General features: G+C 36.6%; 1 protein-coding gene across 15 annotated transcripts in view; it reads left to right on the top strand.

The window, feature by feature from the left end:
- Positions 1–16,580, top strand: part of LOC114244342 (uncharacterized protein CG43867) — a 376,703-nt gene that overhangs the window by 232,785 nt on the left and 127,338 nt on the right. For 2 of the 15 annotated variants that reach the window (XM_089734994.1, XM_089734993.1), the window contains exon 2: positions 3,822–4,107. The exons of the other annotated variants lie outside the window; for them this stretch is intronic. In XM_089734994.1, the coding sequence (XP_089591120.1) occupies positions 4,018–4,107 (90 nt within the window). In that variant the 5' untranslated portion in view covers positions 3,822–4,017. The remainder of the gene's footprint in view (positions 1–3,821; positions 4,108–16,580) is intronic. 15 annotated transcript variants of the gene reach the window in all.

Raw genomic sequence — 16,580 nt, 5'->3', positions numbered from 1 at the left:
GAGATGAGGTCACTGACACTTGGCAGCTAGATGATACCGTCGGTTCACTATATAGCCAAGGCTCGATCGATTGCTATCTATTTTACATGTAATTACAAGGCGACGAACGATAACAAAATATTCATGTATATATGTACAATTTTTAATGAAATATATGTATTTAACAAATATTAACGATATACTTCCACGGTGAAGGAATAACATCGTGTAATAAAAATCAAACCCGCAAAATTATAATTTGCGTAATTACCGGTGGTAGGACCTCTTGTGAGTCCGCACGGGTAGGTATCTCTTTTCTGGCGGAAAAAAAAATCTCGTAAAAAGTATTAATAATTAACAAAAGCGCTGTATATATACCGGAGAATGTGGACAAAGTGTGGTAAGAGTTAAAACGGTGGAAAATAACATAGAATGGTCTCATCTAGATGTAATGTGGTTTTTACTGGGGGTAGAATCTCTTGTCAGTCCGCACGGGTAGGTATCACCACCCCACCTATTTCTGCCGTGAAGCAGTAATGCGTTTCGGTTTGAAAGGTAGGGCAGCCGTTGTAACTATACTGAGACCTAAGAACTCATATCTCAAGGTGGGTGGCGCATTTACGTTGTAGACGTCTATGGGCTCCAGTAACCACTTAACACCAGGTGGGCTGTGAGCTCGTTCGCCCATCTAAGCAATAAAAAAAAACAAGCGTCTCTTTCTTTACATAATGATTCGCTACAACCCTTCGCTTCTTGATTCAGTTAAGCAAACACAATTATCCTTTCTAAGCACCTGAGATCCTTGAGATTTCGTCAGCGGTAACACTGCACTGATTACAATCTGGAATTTTCAAATAACACCCGCGTAATGTTTTCGCTAAACTTCATTATAATAACGAATCTGTTTTGGTAGTGACTTTGACTTTAGTTTTATGAGGTTCAAGCTGCCATTTTAAATGCCTTGTCAAAGATAATACACAAGATAGAATCTTTGATTAGATAGTTGAGTGAGTATTTTTCCTATTCAATATTTAAAACCATTTTTACAAAATAAAAAATGTCAAAAAAAAGGAGTTATACCACGGCATACAACGCAAAAAAAGCCATAACATTCAGTGGTAAAATTACAATATTAACATAAAATAAATATACTTATCGTAACATTTAAAAGCATATTACCAGAATACGAATTACTATGCTGACCTAAACCAGCTATCGGACAAGCTGTACCCATAAATCCGGGCTAAGCTGCTTTCTGTGTAGGCAAATAGCTTATTTACAATCGCAATTAGCACGTTCTAAGTTACACGTTTGCTAGTGTCCTAAATACTCGGATATTTTGATATTATTTATTAGTTATTGATTTATTATTTATACTTATATATAAATCTACAGTGGTTTTTACGGATGTTCCGTTATAACTACTGAACAATTCATCCGATTGACTTGAAACTTGGTATCCATGTAGAAAATATATGTACTTAATGGATAGGCTAATATTTATATGAGCGTTGGACTCCCTACACCAGTTGCGGGGGCGTTAATGATGAGAATCTTTGTGGGGGTGAGAAATACTAAAGTTAATTTTAAATGCCCAACGAAGCGGACGGGTACAGCTAGTTTTGTATATGCCTCAAAAATCCTTACACTCTATCAACGGGGATATGTTCTTTTTTTCGAAAAAAATATTTTATTCAATTATATAATTAAAAAAAGCCCAAATAGCGCATACGACGTAGTTGAATAGTAGTTGGATATTCCACCTATGCTTAGGAGGCCTAGCTTCGTTATAAAAATTAAGATATCATTCTTGTTTTTCCAATGCTAGTCTATCAGTATTGTGAATGCACAATTTACAAATTGTATGTAGACTTCGGTAATCCCTTAACACCAATTTCGGTTGTAAGCCTTTTGACTGTAGCTATCGGAACAAGAATAATAGCATTCAAGCTTTGGTGGTAGGACCTCTTGTGAGTCCGCGCGGGTAGGTACCACCGCCCTGCCTATTTCTGCCGTGAAGCAGTAATGCGTTTCGGTTTGAAGGGTGGGGCAGCCGTTGTAACTATACTTGAGACCTTAGAACTCATGTTTCAAGGTGGGTGACGCATTTACATTCTAGATGTCTCCAGTAACCACTTAACACCAGGTGGGCTGTAAGCTCGTCTACCCATCTAAGCAATAAAATGAAAAAAAAAAGTCCAAGAGAAAAGCGACGTTATGAACACCATCAATTAAGCATTCCTCATTTCGATGCTAATGCTTGAGTGAAGGGGCATAAGGCGGTAAATGTATGCGAGAGCACACGATCCAACGGTCCCCTGCTATCATTGTTTGTACAGACTTACCTCGTCCGGATTGCGAGGTAAAATAATCGATTTTGTTTTATGAAAATTGTCACAGCGCAGTCTGTATTTATCCGTAAAATAGCTTTTTATTTATGCTTAATAAGTAGCTTTGTAGATATTCTCAATATTGGTGATTGATTTTATTTACACACATGTACCGACAAAATTGGAATATGTTTTAAAACGTTGGTACATATACCAGCAGATATACAAGCTCCGAATAATAACACTCTAGACCGTCGATCTACTGAGCAATTTCACTTGCTCGATGGAAGATCTTCCCTTTGTCGTTACCCCTGGTGGTAGGACCTCTTGTGAGTCCGCGCGGGTAGGGACCACCACCCCGCCTATTTCGGCCGTGAAGCAGTAATGTGTTTCAGCTTGAAGGTTAGGGCAACCGTTCTAACTATACTGAGACCTTAGAATTTACATGTCAAGGTGGATGGCGCATTTACGTAGTAAATGTCTATGGGCTCCAATAACCACTTAGCACCAGGTGGGCTGTGGGCTCGTCCACCATCTAAGCAATAAAAAAACCCCAAATTGGTCACATCGACGTGATGCAGCAGTTGTTGGACTTACTTCTCAAGAGACTTTGAAATCCAGTTAATCAGCTCCGACTTTAATCAAGGCATTTCACTTCGAGTTAGGAAAGGTACAAATTAAATATTTGTGCAAAGGTTTTAAGGCTCTTTGTCCTAATGTTAGAAATCTAACTTCGCTTAGTAAGCTGTATTTTTGTTTTCGAATACGCGAGATGATAAATATTGTAGTATCTTTTGTTCATTCTTTCGTGCCGAACATTTCTTACCGAGCAAATCGTCTCGTCATATCTGAGTATAGTAATTTGCTTATAAACCGCTGCCTTTGCGACTGTTACCCGGGTTAGATTCGACTATGTAACAACGCGCGATTCCTCACGAAGCGATCTTGATATAAGTTAAGATCGAGTTATTCGGTATTTTCTGTGTGAGCTATTATTATAATATTTGTGTTTTTGTGATTTAAGGCAAGATTGGGTCGGTCAACAAAGTTTTTTTTTTGTCTAGAGAATATTGTGGCCGGTTTTGTGAATTACTTATTTGATTCGAAGCGTATTGTGGTATGCTTGAGGCTTGAATTTAGTGCTGTTGGATTAATAGATCAGAAATTCAAATATCGCAATGTTACTATAAAACCTTTTTAATACGCTTTTATTAGCTTCAGACGTATGTATGTTTGCAACGGAATCTTTGAACATGATTTTGACCCCCTTTAAAACGTCGGATTAACAAGAAATTTGGTATACTTATTATGGACCGATGACAATACAATACTAAAAAAAGTTTAAAAAGAAAAAAAATTGAAATTCAAAATAAATAATAGTTTTAAAAACTAACAAAATACGCTTTTATAGAAAATCCAACTAAAAAATAGAAAATAAATTTTAATAAATTTGAATTAAAAATAGAGTTAGAAAACATGATTTGATTGTAAAAAACTATTATTTATTTTTAGAATACGAGCAAATTCTAGTCATCCTTAAGCAATGTAGTCCATAATCTAGTGCGTGTAATGTACCTTGATAATTTGATGAAGTGATTTACGTAAATGGTAAAAACATAAAGTGAGTGACAGTTAAAAAATTGCGGACCGCGTTAGTGTCGTTTCACATGTTGCGGTCTTGGCGAACGAGGTGGGGTGCGGCTCACCTATGACGAACAACAATAACGGAGTGAATGGAAGAGCGGGCGGCGAGCCCGCCTCCGCCGACATGGATTCGCTCGAGGAAATGCTTCGCAAGGTAATGTACTTTTCGTCTTAAAACTTTTTCGTCTGTGTGTTGCATGTCGCGTGACGGTCGGCCGCGGAGTAGGGATAAAGTGAAAGGCGCTCGTCAGAGCAGCCAAAACCAATATGGCAGCACCTATAGTTCGCAGCAGCTGACCGTCTAGTGTGTAGACTATTACTCATTTGTGCCAGTGCTCCACGCTATTTTGTTTGTTTTTGTCAGTGTTTAATCTAAATGTTGTTTGTCAGAGTTAAATGTCTATAATGTGAAAAAAAATTCAATTTTACTGTGGTTTCATAAAACCACACAATCCTTTTATTACATTTAATTTATATTCGCCACTAGCTGACCCGGCAGACTTTGTAGTGCCTCAATCGATAAATAAAAGACCTAAACTTTTGTATAAAATAAACTTAAAACAAACAAAAGGAATCCGTTCGACGGGGGACACATCAAAGGGAAAACAAAATTGTTATTTTTATATAATTCCAAGCATTTTCATATTTATCTACCTTTTAAACCTTCTCTGGACTTCCACAAATTATTCAAGACCAAAATTAGCCAAATCGGTCCAGCCGTTCTCGAGTTTTAGCGAGACTAACGAACAGCAATTCATTTTTATATATAAAGAAGAAGAAGATTATAAAATCGTGTTTTCGTTAATGAATCTAAAACACAATATTTTCAATATTAGCGTGATAATAAAAAATAAGAGGCTCGATAGAGAATATAATAAACTAGCTGTGACCCGCGGCTTCGCTCGCATGCTCAAGGACGAATGTCAATGTATTTTCTGGTGGCAATGAGATGTTTTTGCCGGATAAGATATAGCCTAGGTTCTCGTGACCTAATAGTGTCACTTTAAAAAAACATGTCAATCCTTTGCTTGATTTCCACGTTAAAGTAGGGATAAACAAACACAACATTTATAATAATAGCATGAAAGTACATATGAAAATCAACAAACATTTTAAATTGCAATAATTTGACAAAAAGACAAGTTCTGTGTCAACCGATTTCCAATAAAAATAAGAATTGTTGGAATCAGAATTTTATTTCCTTGAACTATCGTAATCACAACTACACTGTCGCTAAAAATGAACACCAAAAAACTAAAAGTTGAATATCACGAAATTTTACCAAACTGAAACGCCTCAGTAAAATTTCGGCCCCAAAAAAATCTCCACAGTACCAATGCCTTATAACATAGTTTGAAATTTCCAACTAATTTTGATTCAAAGCAAACATCACACAAACTTGGCTCGCGTGATGGGAAACATTGTACGATGTAATCCTACCGGGTACCGTTGATATTGTATTTTAAAAGGTAATTTTAGGAACGCACATCCGACGCGAACTAAATTACATGCCCAAATGAATACTCTACTTTAGATATCAGTCTAATATTTTTTTCGTACAATGAACTTTAAAAAAAAATTAAGCATATTTGACACGCCAACAGTACTTTTTACACAGCGCGCCCTTGTTGTTATTAACCGACTTCAAAATAGCTGGAAGTTATCAATTTTTTTTTATGTCTTATATGGGTGGACGAAGTCACAGTCTACCTGGTGTTGTGGTTACTGGAGCCCATAAACATCTACAACGTTTTTTTTTTTTTTTTATTGCTTAGATGTAAATGAGATACAAGTTCTAAGGTCTCAAGTATAGTTACAACGGCTGCCCCACCCTTCAAACCGAAACGCATTACTGCTTCACGGCAGAAATAGGCAGGTTGGTGGTTACTACCCGTGCGAACTCACATGACGTCCTACCACCTAGTAATTCACCACCATCAATTCCATTATGCTTCTTTATATGTGTTCAGAACTTTGAGAACCTTAAAATTTTCTCTAGGTAAAGCAGTTTTGTTGACTATATCATCATTAATTGAAAGCTGGTGATTCTCATGTAGTCCAATTTCACAAAGATCTGACCAATAGTTTTGGAGGTATTTTTTTATAATGCATATTTAATTGACTTCATCGATATTAATCATATTCCCATTCTTTTTTTTAGTAATGGAATGCTGATTTAATTTAATGCTATTTTTGCTCTATTTCTCCAATTTAATGCTCTATTTTCGTAGAACATGACCGATTTAATACTACCGCCTCCTTTTAGCAGCTATGTTATTTCAAGGGCGGTATAGCCGTAAAACAAAACCATTATGACATTGACCTCCTATCTTGGTAATGATGGTGGAATTGTCATTCTAAAATAAACAAACAAAAATACTACAGTTTATAATCAAAATTACTTTTACAGTTAAGTCTTGGTTTTTTTAAGCTATTGCATAGCTTTTATCGCGGGCCTTGAGCGCGGCGACCGAATCATGAAATTCCGTAACGAAAAAAACCTAACACTCCTCACTCCGCCTACCACGTAGCTCGCGTTCAACACATTCACACGTTGCGCTTGTGTAGTGTTTGTGAATAAGCGTGCGGCGTGACGTCGCACTGCATGCGCATCATGAAAAGTCTGCCCATCTCTCTCGCGCGCAATCTAGCTTATGAGTGTGAAGGGTATAGTTAATGTTTTGCTTGCGATAATGTTTATAAATATAGCGTGGTCTTATTTTATTATTGTTTTAATATTACATTATTATTGTCTAATAATTATAATTGCATAAGTTGATAAAAAAAAAAACTATGCAATAGCTTTACTGCGGCAGTCCTCGAGTGCCACACGTGTTTTTTTTATTATCATCATATTATTTTCGATGGTTCGAATATTACACAGTTTTCGTAGAGTTTCGGTCCTGCGGTCTCTTTATTGAGTCGTCGTGGCCTAAAGGATAAGAGGTTCGGTGCATTCGTATGTAACGATGCACCGGTGTTCGAATCCCGCAGCCGGGTATCAATATTTCTAATGAAATACGTACTTAACAATTGTTCACGATTGACTTCCACGGTGAAGGAATAACACAGTGTAGTAAAAATCAAACCCGCAAAATTAAAATTTGCGTAATTACTGGTGGTAGGACCTCTTGTAAGTCCGCACGGATAGGTACCACCACCTCGCCTATTTCTGCCGTGAAGCAGTAATGCGTTTCGGTTTGAAGGGTGGGGCAGCCGTTGTGACTATACTGAGACCTTAGAACTCACGTACGTAGTACATGTAACCATTTAACACCAGATGGGCTGTGAGCTCGTCCAAACATCTAGGCAATAAAACAAAAAGAGTTCATATACAAACGCGATTTTGAAAGTCGCTCTTTTGTTAACAGGAAAAAAGTATATTTTATTTTTGTCAATAACTAACATCCGTATTGTTATTGTAGTATGGATCAAATTCTCAATCGACGTTGTTCGGATTGAACAACAACACGACCGGTCGCCTCTGGCGTCTGTCGTCACTCATGCCCGCGCAATATGTTTCAATTTTCTCTGAACACAGCGTTTTTCATTTCAACGCTCTTTGTTATGCGCTGTCGTGGAAATTTCATTGTTATCTCGAAATGCATTCATTTTTCATCTTTTCAATATTACAAAATTAAGAACGGTATTTAAAAATAAAGATGTGTGGTGTTGTGGGACCTTATTATGAAAATATTAATTTTAAGTTCTATTCGAGGTATAAATAAAATAGTTATTCGGGCATACATATTTTACTATGATTTTTTTATTGATAAAAATAAAATCTACTTTACAAAGTTATCAACTTTATTTTATTCACATTGATTTATAAAAAATATATAATAATAATATACAACGAAACAGCTATTTATATATGAATAATAATAATCGTCATCACGTAGACTATACATTAGACACTGTATAGCCATCATACTAAGACTACATAAATAATAAAAATCTTACGTTACGGACGTTTTTTACCGGTTAGGGTACCCCTCCGCATCGTCGCATAAGGAACTTCGTTCCAAAAAATTATTAACGTCGCCAAGCCGCTTGGTTTCGCTTTGAATAAGGTTTGCAAAGGACAACTCTGGTTTAAACTACACCCATGGATACATGACAATTATGAAGTAAAAACTAGGGATCTGTCTTACATAAAAAAAAATGTGAGCCGTCACGGGATGCCTGGCAGATGTGAAACATGGACATTATTTTGTAAAAGTAATATGCAGAAAAGAATAGATTGTGATAGGAACTAAATATGTCATAATGATAAAATAAAATATTACGAAAAAATAATTTGTTTTCAAGTAAAACACAGGTTATGTGTACTGTAGTAAACAACATTGTATACACTATAGCTCGCTCAGTGTAGCGAGAGAGATGGCTTAATGCCGGATCGAGTGGGAGAGAATCGCACAGTCGATTGCGCATGGCGACGCGTCGCCACGGCATGCGTCGCCACGCCAGAAATCGGTTTTACGTGCGGCTATAGATGTTTCACATCAAAAAATACAAACATCATTACATTTTTACGTTTAACAATTCAGAGATTAAACAAAAACGTTCATAAATTGAAAGGAAAAACGTTGAAAACACAAGGTACCTGATCAAACAGAAAATATACAAAGCGCTCTCGTCCCCTAAAAAATTCTTTAATGATTAGATTATTAACAAAATTTTTGTACCTCTTTTCTGGCGGAAAAAAAAACTCGTAAAAACGTCATTAAAAACTAACAAACGCGCTTAATGTATACCGGAGAATGTGGACAAAGTGTGGTAAGAGTAAAAACGGTGGAAAATAACATAGAATGGTCTCATCTAGATGTAATGTGGTTTTTACTGGTGGTAGAACCTCTTGTGAGTCCGCACGGGTAAATACCACCGCCCTGCCTATTTCTGCCGTGAAGCAGTAATGCGTTTCGGTTTGAAGGGCGGGGCAGCCGTTGTAACTATACTGAGACCTTAAAACTGATATCTCAAGGTGGGTGTCGCATTTACGTTGTAGATGTCGATGTGCTCCAGTAACCACTGAACACCAGGTGAGCTGTGAGCTCGTCCACCCGTCTAAGCAATAAAAAAAACCTGTTCAAGGTTTCCTCTAATTGTTCGACTTCCGTGAAACCAAACTAATAGATGCACGAAAAACAATATAATTAGTTATCGTGGCGGTAATTGTTTGATGCTCAAGCATTTGTTTTATTTTCAATGTTTACTGAATCCGATTTACGTTCGTATCAAATTTAATTGGAGGATTATGTTTGTACTCAATGTAACTGAGGAAATATTTGTATTGGGTGTGCCAATTAAACAGTCAATTTAATTGGGTTCAATGTTTTACTAATTAATACGTTTGGACCTAAAATGAAGATTAAATATATTGTTAGCGAAGATTATGTAATCTAAATATTTCAGAACGGATTTCAACATATAGTACCAGAAGAAATCTAAAACTGATGTATTGAATTTTAACTGAAAGTCACCATTATTAAAGGAGCACTATCTATCAATTTAGTATTACTTATATGTATTTATTTTATGTATTTCATTATATATGTACGTGTATGTATATGTTTACGTTATTTATGTGTGTATATATATATGTAGTCTGATATATTATGTATTAGTGTTCTTTTTTTATTTTTTTATTATTGTTATTGTTTAGATTGTAAATTGTAAATTGATTAGATTGTATTCTTCTACCCACTCATTTAAAGCGTTCCTTCGTTAAGAACGGTTAGCTGGTAGAAAACTCAATTGTTGAGTTAAGCTCGCCATTTTTTATATCTTATCGCAATTACTGTAATCTTAACTGTGTGTACAATAAAGAATAAAGACATTATTATTATCATATATGTTTTTAATTATAAATGAACTCAAAATAATGAAAGACATATGGTCATGTTCACGTTGTAGATACGATTTTTTTTAATCTATAATAGATAGATGCTGGAATCGTTTTCATATCGGAATCTGTAAACAGCTTGCGGATCCCGAGTCATAAAAGCGTTGACCTCGCGCTTCATATCATAGCGATTTGTTGTTCATTGCGTGCTCTACAAAACCTTTAACGGTAGGCAGCGGCTTGGCTCTGCCCCTGGCATTGCTGAAGCCCATGGGCGACAGTAACCACTCACCCTGAGGTGGGCCGTATGCTCGTCTATCTATAAGGACAATAAAAAGTATTCTAAATCAGCATTTTAATTAAGTATATATATACATTTTAATTTTAAATATGGATAAAAAAAAGTAGGCAGTGACTTGGCTCCGCCATGGCATTGCTGATGTCCATGACCGATAGTAACCGCTTTTTTATTTTATTGCTGAGATTGGTGGATGAGCTCACAGCCCACTTGGTGTTAAGTGGTTACTGGAGCCCATAGACAACTACAACGTAAATGCGCCACCCATCTTGAGATATAAGATCTAAGATCTCAGTATAGTTACAACGGCTGCCCTACCCTTCAGGGCGGTGGTACCTACCCGTGCGGACTCACAAGGAGTCCTACCACCAGTAAGCTAGCTTTAACTTTAGCAATTAGCTTACCATCAGGTGGGTCGTATGCTTGTCTGCCTGCGAAGGTAATAAAAAAAACGCGGATTTTTCGTGTGAGAATCACGAGAACTACCAGCGTCTTCGATTTCGGTAATTAAATTTCACAATAAATTTTACCTTTATACTGTATGTGTACCTACTAATTTAGTTGATTAAATCTCTTTTACGTCCTCGACTGCGTATAGCCGTCGTTAAGGGCAAACAGCATTTGTATTAAAGTTCGACCACAGCACCCCCAGGAGTTGCCCGCTTTATTATTTATTACCCCCATAATAAGTTCTGTTGTTCGCGTTTTATTTGTTTCCTCAACTCGTTACGAAGATTACGTTGAAATTTCTTGATGTCGCTTGTTTTATTTATTGAGAAAGCAGACGGGCGCCGAAGGCCTGTTTCATTAAATGTAATAAATATGCGCGGACGTTGAAACAATATTCAAATGTCGACGAATAAAACTTTAGTCGTCCGTGACTAAGAGAACTGTAAACTATTTGAAACGTCGGAAAAAAAGGAAAATGAAAATGACAAACTGAGACTGAGACTGGGGCTGAGAGACTAAACGATTTTGGGGTTATGAAGTTCCTTATGGGACGATGCGCTGGGGTACCCTAATCGGGAAAAAACGTCCGTAACGTAAGATTTTTATTAGTAATGCACACAGTGTATGACTTAACTTTATAATAACGTACAAATCAGTAATGCACACAGTGTACGACTTAACTTTTTAATAACGTAAAAAAATAACATATTTTTTGTATTTTTTTTTATTAATAATAAAATCATAGTAAAAAATTTATACCCGAATAATTATTTTCTTTATACCTCGAATAGAACTTAAAATTAATATTGGAACGAAGTTCCTTACGGCAGGCTTGGAGGGTATAGGGATTTTGCTGCGCGACCGAACTGAAAAAAATGTGATAGTAAAACCGTAAGAAAAAATCCGTGGAAAAAAGTGCGTGGAATAAATCCGTGGAAAAAAGTGCGTGGAATAAAACCGTTAAATGAGACGTGCGCAGGCGCGACAGTCGCATACACAAGCGAGTTAATACCTTTCTCTTTCTCCTTCTTTCTTTTCGTTCTCTAATCCCTTCTTTCTCTATTTAGTAATTATTTATATTTCTATGTAATTTTATGTTGTCAACCAAAAATAAAGAGATATATTTTGTTATTTTAATTGATAATTTTAATTACTATTTTTTTATTTTACGTAATTTATTATTTCCTAAAATACTGAATTTCCTAAATACTTTCCCGTACTTAAATAAAAACTAATCAGCAAAATTTAAGAGAAAAACCAAGAAAACCTACATAAAATTGAGCACCATTTCTTTTTTTGCAAATTGTGTCGATTCTACATTAGCCGAAGGAACTTCGTTCCTACCTGGTGTCCCACGACACCACATCTTTAATTTTTATAATTGGTAACTTCGTTCCTATCCAGTGTTCCACGACACCACACATTTTTTTTCTTCTTCGTCGCTCTCTTTGTTACTGAAGGTCGTGTCCCTGAAACTTGACCGGGGCCTGTCTTGTGAGCTGTTTCCACCTCGTCCAGTCCTCAGCTTCTCGAATGGCGGCTGCGACTGGCAGCCCAGTTAGGGTGGTTATTTGATCACACCAGCGGCTATGAGTACGGACTCACCAGAAGTCCTACTACCAGTAAACTATAACTACATTAATTTATATGTACACTATAATTGGGCAATCAAGAATATCGACACAAATTTTAATACTATTAAAGCTCAAGCATTGCGGGATGTAACAAAGCATTAATTATCCAGTTTAAAATAAACAGTTTTCATAAAAATAACAACAACTACTGCACTTAAGCTTAAAGCACTCGTTTTGCTCGGAACAACAGTAAAATACTCGGTTTTAATTGTCCACAAACTTTTCCACCGAGCTGTATCGTTTTGTTGACGTTGATTTAAGCTCGGAAATTCAGCGCTTAATGCATTCAGATTCAGGGTTCGGTTTTAATTATTTTAGAAGATGCCGCTATCCACCTTAACACGAAATCAAATACAATGACAGCTTGTCTGAAGAAACAGACACGATGATGGCACTTGTATATACGAGCTCAAATGATGATTTAACGGTAGGCAGCGGCTTGGCTCTGCCCCTGGCATTGCTGAAGTCCATGGGCGACGGTAACCACTCATTATCAGGTGGGCCGTATGCTCATCTGCCTAAACGGGAAATAAAAAAAAAATTGTGATGACTCATGTTTATCGACAACGTCAGAAGATAAAAGCACCCCTATGGACTCTCTTTAGACTGAAGAATAGCACATAGCATCAAGGAAGAGGTACACGGATACACAGATACACGGCGATAGGTAGGCCAGAGTTTGTACTTAAAATCTTAATGTAAATCCACCCTTTTCGTTACATCTCTCCAACTATTTCCATGATTAGTAATGTAATTTCTTATTTATCGTTAAATTTACCATCAAATATCAATAATAGCTACTGAATTCCTTAAAAAGATCAACCAAAGCGTTTTCATTTGGTAGTGCATTTAAACTACGTCCGCTTGCGCTAAACTGGGCCACGTTTCCGGCTCCAACAAAGATAAATGCCCTCAGAGCTAACAAGAGCTAAAAGCTAATAAATCAATAGTTGCTCCGAAATGTGCCGGTCATTATCGTGGGGCCGGATTAAACGCGCGGATATTCACACCCAAATGTAACTAAATAGCTTCAATATTATATACTACGTCATTTAAATACGATAAATAAAATGATCTATTGCCACATGTACTTTTTTAACATTGATACAAAATAGGTTATAAATGCTGCTTGAACCAATTGTGGCTTACGTGAAAATCTTAATAATGCAACGAACCACAATGTTTAAAATTATAAAAAAACATATTTTACATTTAGCCATAAATCGACTTAGGTAAGATTATTTTTATAATGTCACTCGCGTTTGTAAATGATCATCATCCCCAAAATAGAAAACAAACAAAAATTGAATTAATATAAATAGATATAATGCTTACTTCTTCTTCTTCTTCTCCATCGCTCCCTCATTGCTGAGGATCGTGACTCCGTTTTAGCTTGTCGACTGTCAGCCTAATGCTTACTAATTTGGCCACAAAATCATTTAAATTTAGAAAAATGCATATTTTCTAAATAGCTTTGTCGGAAGGCTCGTTGTTTCTTTAGTCCAATCTAATGTTTATACCATAAGGCCAAATTCGATTCGAGTGTGGTATTGATGTTATAGTGTTGATTATAGGATAGCCAACATCAGTTAATAGGCGCGAGCATGTCTGCCGATTAGTAGAAAATACCTATATATTTCTTGACATTGCTTAAATCATATTCTGCAAAAAAAAAAAAATATATATTTCCTGGATGTATGGACGAGCTCACAGCCCACCTGGTATTAAGTGGTTACTGGAGCCCATAGAAATCTACAACGTAAATGCGCCACCCATCTTGAGATATAAGTTCTAAGATCTCACGTATAGTTACAACGGCTGCCCCACCCTTCAAACCGAAACGCATTACTGCTTTACGGCAGAAATAGGCAGGGCGGTGGTACCTACCCGCGCGGACTCACAAGAGGTCCTACCACCAGTAAAAAAATCACGCTTAGTAAAACCAACAAGTTATTTGTGCCACTAAAAACGTTGATCACTGTCGGAAATAGTCAATCCGTATTTAGTTTGTGTATAATTGAATCTAATTGTAATCTAGTTAAATAAAATCTAGGTCATGATGATCAAACATACAAAGAGCATGCAAATACCAGCTATAAAATTATTCTGTCAGAGATTAAAGTATTATTGTGACGTGTTTTTGAACATCGAATCTGTAGTGTAATGTTTATGGTTAGAGAAATGTGTTCCCTTTATGGAGCTTATGAGCTCCAGTGATCACTGCAAGTATCAAGAGATTTGAGAATCCGAATGCTTACATAGTTAATAATACAGTGTTTTTTTTTACAATTTACAATATAGAAACTAGACTATTCATTTTTAAATCTAAAATGTATCTACTAATTAATAGCCAGAATAACATATTAATCGAGGAATCTCATTATGTGTCCCTATAATTTCTAATTATCTCGTCTTGCCTATTCAGAAAAAAATCACATAAATATGCATTTAATTTTTAAAGCCAATTACGACGCAAAGATGAGAAGTTCCCCAAACTCGACATATAAACAGAATTCCCTTCCCTCTATTATGAGGGTAATAAAATTGTCTTGCAACATGCAAATAGCTGACGTTAGAGAAAATGCCAGAGGACAAAGCCGGAATGACGAAAGTAGGCCAAGTGAAGGCCGACGACTCCGGACTGCGTCCCTTGATATGCAAATCGATCCCTGCATGGAGACGATGCTGGATCTCCGTGAATTACCAACTTTTGAATGTTCCACATAATAAATTGGGATAGCTGAATAGTTACAGTTTTAATCAACGCGATTGGTAATATAGATTGATAATTAGCGCCTTAAAAACCCAAAAAAGAAACGGTCGCCTTATGGTTTTTTGTTCTTATTTAGGAAATTGTTATAATAATAGGGTTTTATTTAATAATTGGATGAGTATTTTTCGAACAGCTGGCATGGCTGGTTTCCATTAGTAAATATGGGCTCCTGGTACAGACGACAAGGAAAAAACATCTCAATTTACCTCAGTTTATAGATTTCCAGTACAATACCGTAAAAAATTAGCATTTGAGAAATTTCAGTAGAACTAAACGAATTATTTAAAGTTGATAACGTCTCTAAAAGAAGAATATTGCATTACTTACAGAAAAAATTTAATAATTATTCAAATTAATTACCGCAGCAGTTCAAGATGTGCCCAAAGTGTGTCACGGTCGTAAATCAAAGAGCGACTAGATTAACCGGGGCATATCTTCACCTTAACCGGGCTTGGTACAGTTCGACGTGAATCGAATACATTAGCGGATATTTCAGCCTCCGGTGGATTTTATACGGATATCCGCGCACATCGCTGCGTTTACCCGGGTTGCCTCTACTGCGTATTTCATTTTGTTTTTTTTACTGCTCTTCCATCCTTTGTTACTACGGTGTTTGCATTACCAGGTAACGTATTTCAAATCATCTTAATTGCTTAAGGGTTTGGGTAAGTTAATAACAAGAAGTTGAATTCTAAGGATTTCTTCTGGATCTCTAACCCTATAATTTTCATGCGATCTCTCCGCATTAGTTTTTCAAAAATTATGGGTGGTTGAAGCCTGTAAACCTGTATCTTGTCGCAGATAGTCATTAATACCTGTACAAATCCTGTAGGTAACAATTTTTCCTAGTATAATAACGTACCTAAAACGTGGCCCGGAACCACTCCAATCATCATATGCCACTCCAACTGATCTCCATTGCGGCCGCCCCAATGTCAACTGTATCCCACGTGACCCAGTGGGTTACTAGGTCGTCGCTTCATCTGGTAGGTGGCCGTCCCACACTGCGCTGCAATCCACCTTTGTTAAAGGTATTTAGTATTAGGAATCTGAAAGTACTTGTTTTTTTTTTGTCCGTCTGTTTCCCGTGACCCATAATATAAGAGCAAATTATAGCTTAAAAGTGTACCATTTAACTTAATAAAACTTGAAGAATTCAAGAATTTTAATTAGCGCTCCAAACTCTAATAAATGGTCGTCCAAACGTTGTCGAGTTGCGGGATTCACAGAAAGTTTCATCACAGCTGACCAGCGTCAAGGTCACACAATCAATTCACCGCTTTCAGAAGGCGATCCCAGTTTAACGATTGAGACGTCGAACGGAGCGAACAATTTTATCTGACCCTACGGGACTTTAAAACGTCCCAGAACTAAATTTTACACCTGCCGATAGTAGGAGCACATATAAATCTGCGATTTAGAAACTCCGTTCGTAGTCGTTTCGAAAAATGCGACCGTATCGTTCAAGTTAGAGAATGGAGCGTTTTTAATGATTATTTTTTATTGGTGTAGTTGTGGCGGTAGCCATCACAGAACACAAGATATTTGACAGATGCCTGAATCTCGCTTACGACATTTTCAAGACAAGCTTGCATATATACAAGTTCCGAACAACAACATTCGGACC

This window comes from Bombyx mandarina, chromosome 18, assembly GCF_030267445.1.
Source record: "Bombyx mandarina strain Sakado chromosome 18, ASM3026744v2".
NCBI classification, from domain to species: domain Eukaryota; kingdom Metazoa; phylum Arthropoda; class Insecta; order Lepidoptera; family Bombycidae; genus Bombyx; species Bombyx mandarina.
Note: the sequence above shows the minus strand (reverse complement) of the source record. Positions and strands in the feature narration are given on the sequence as shown.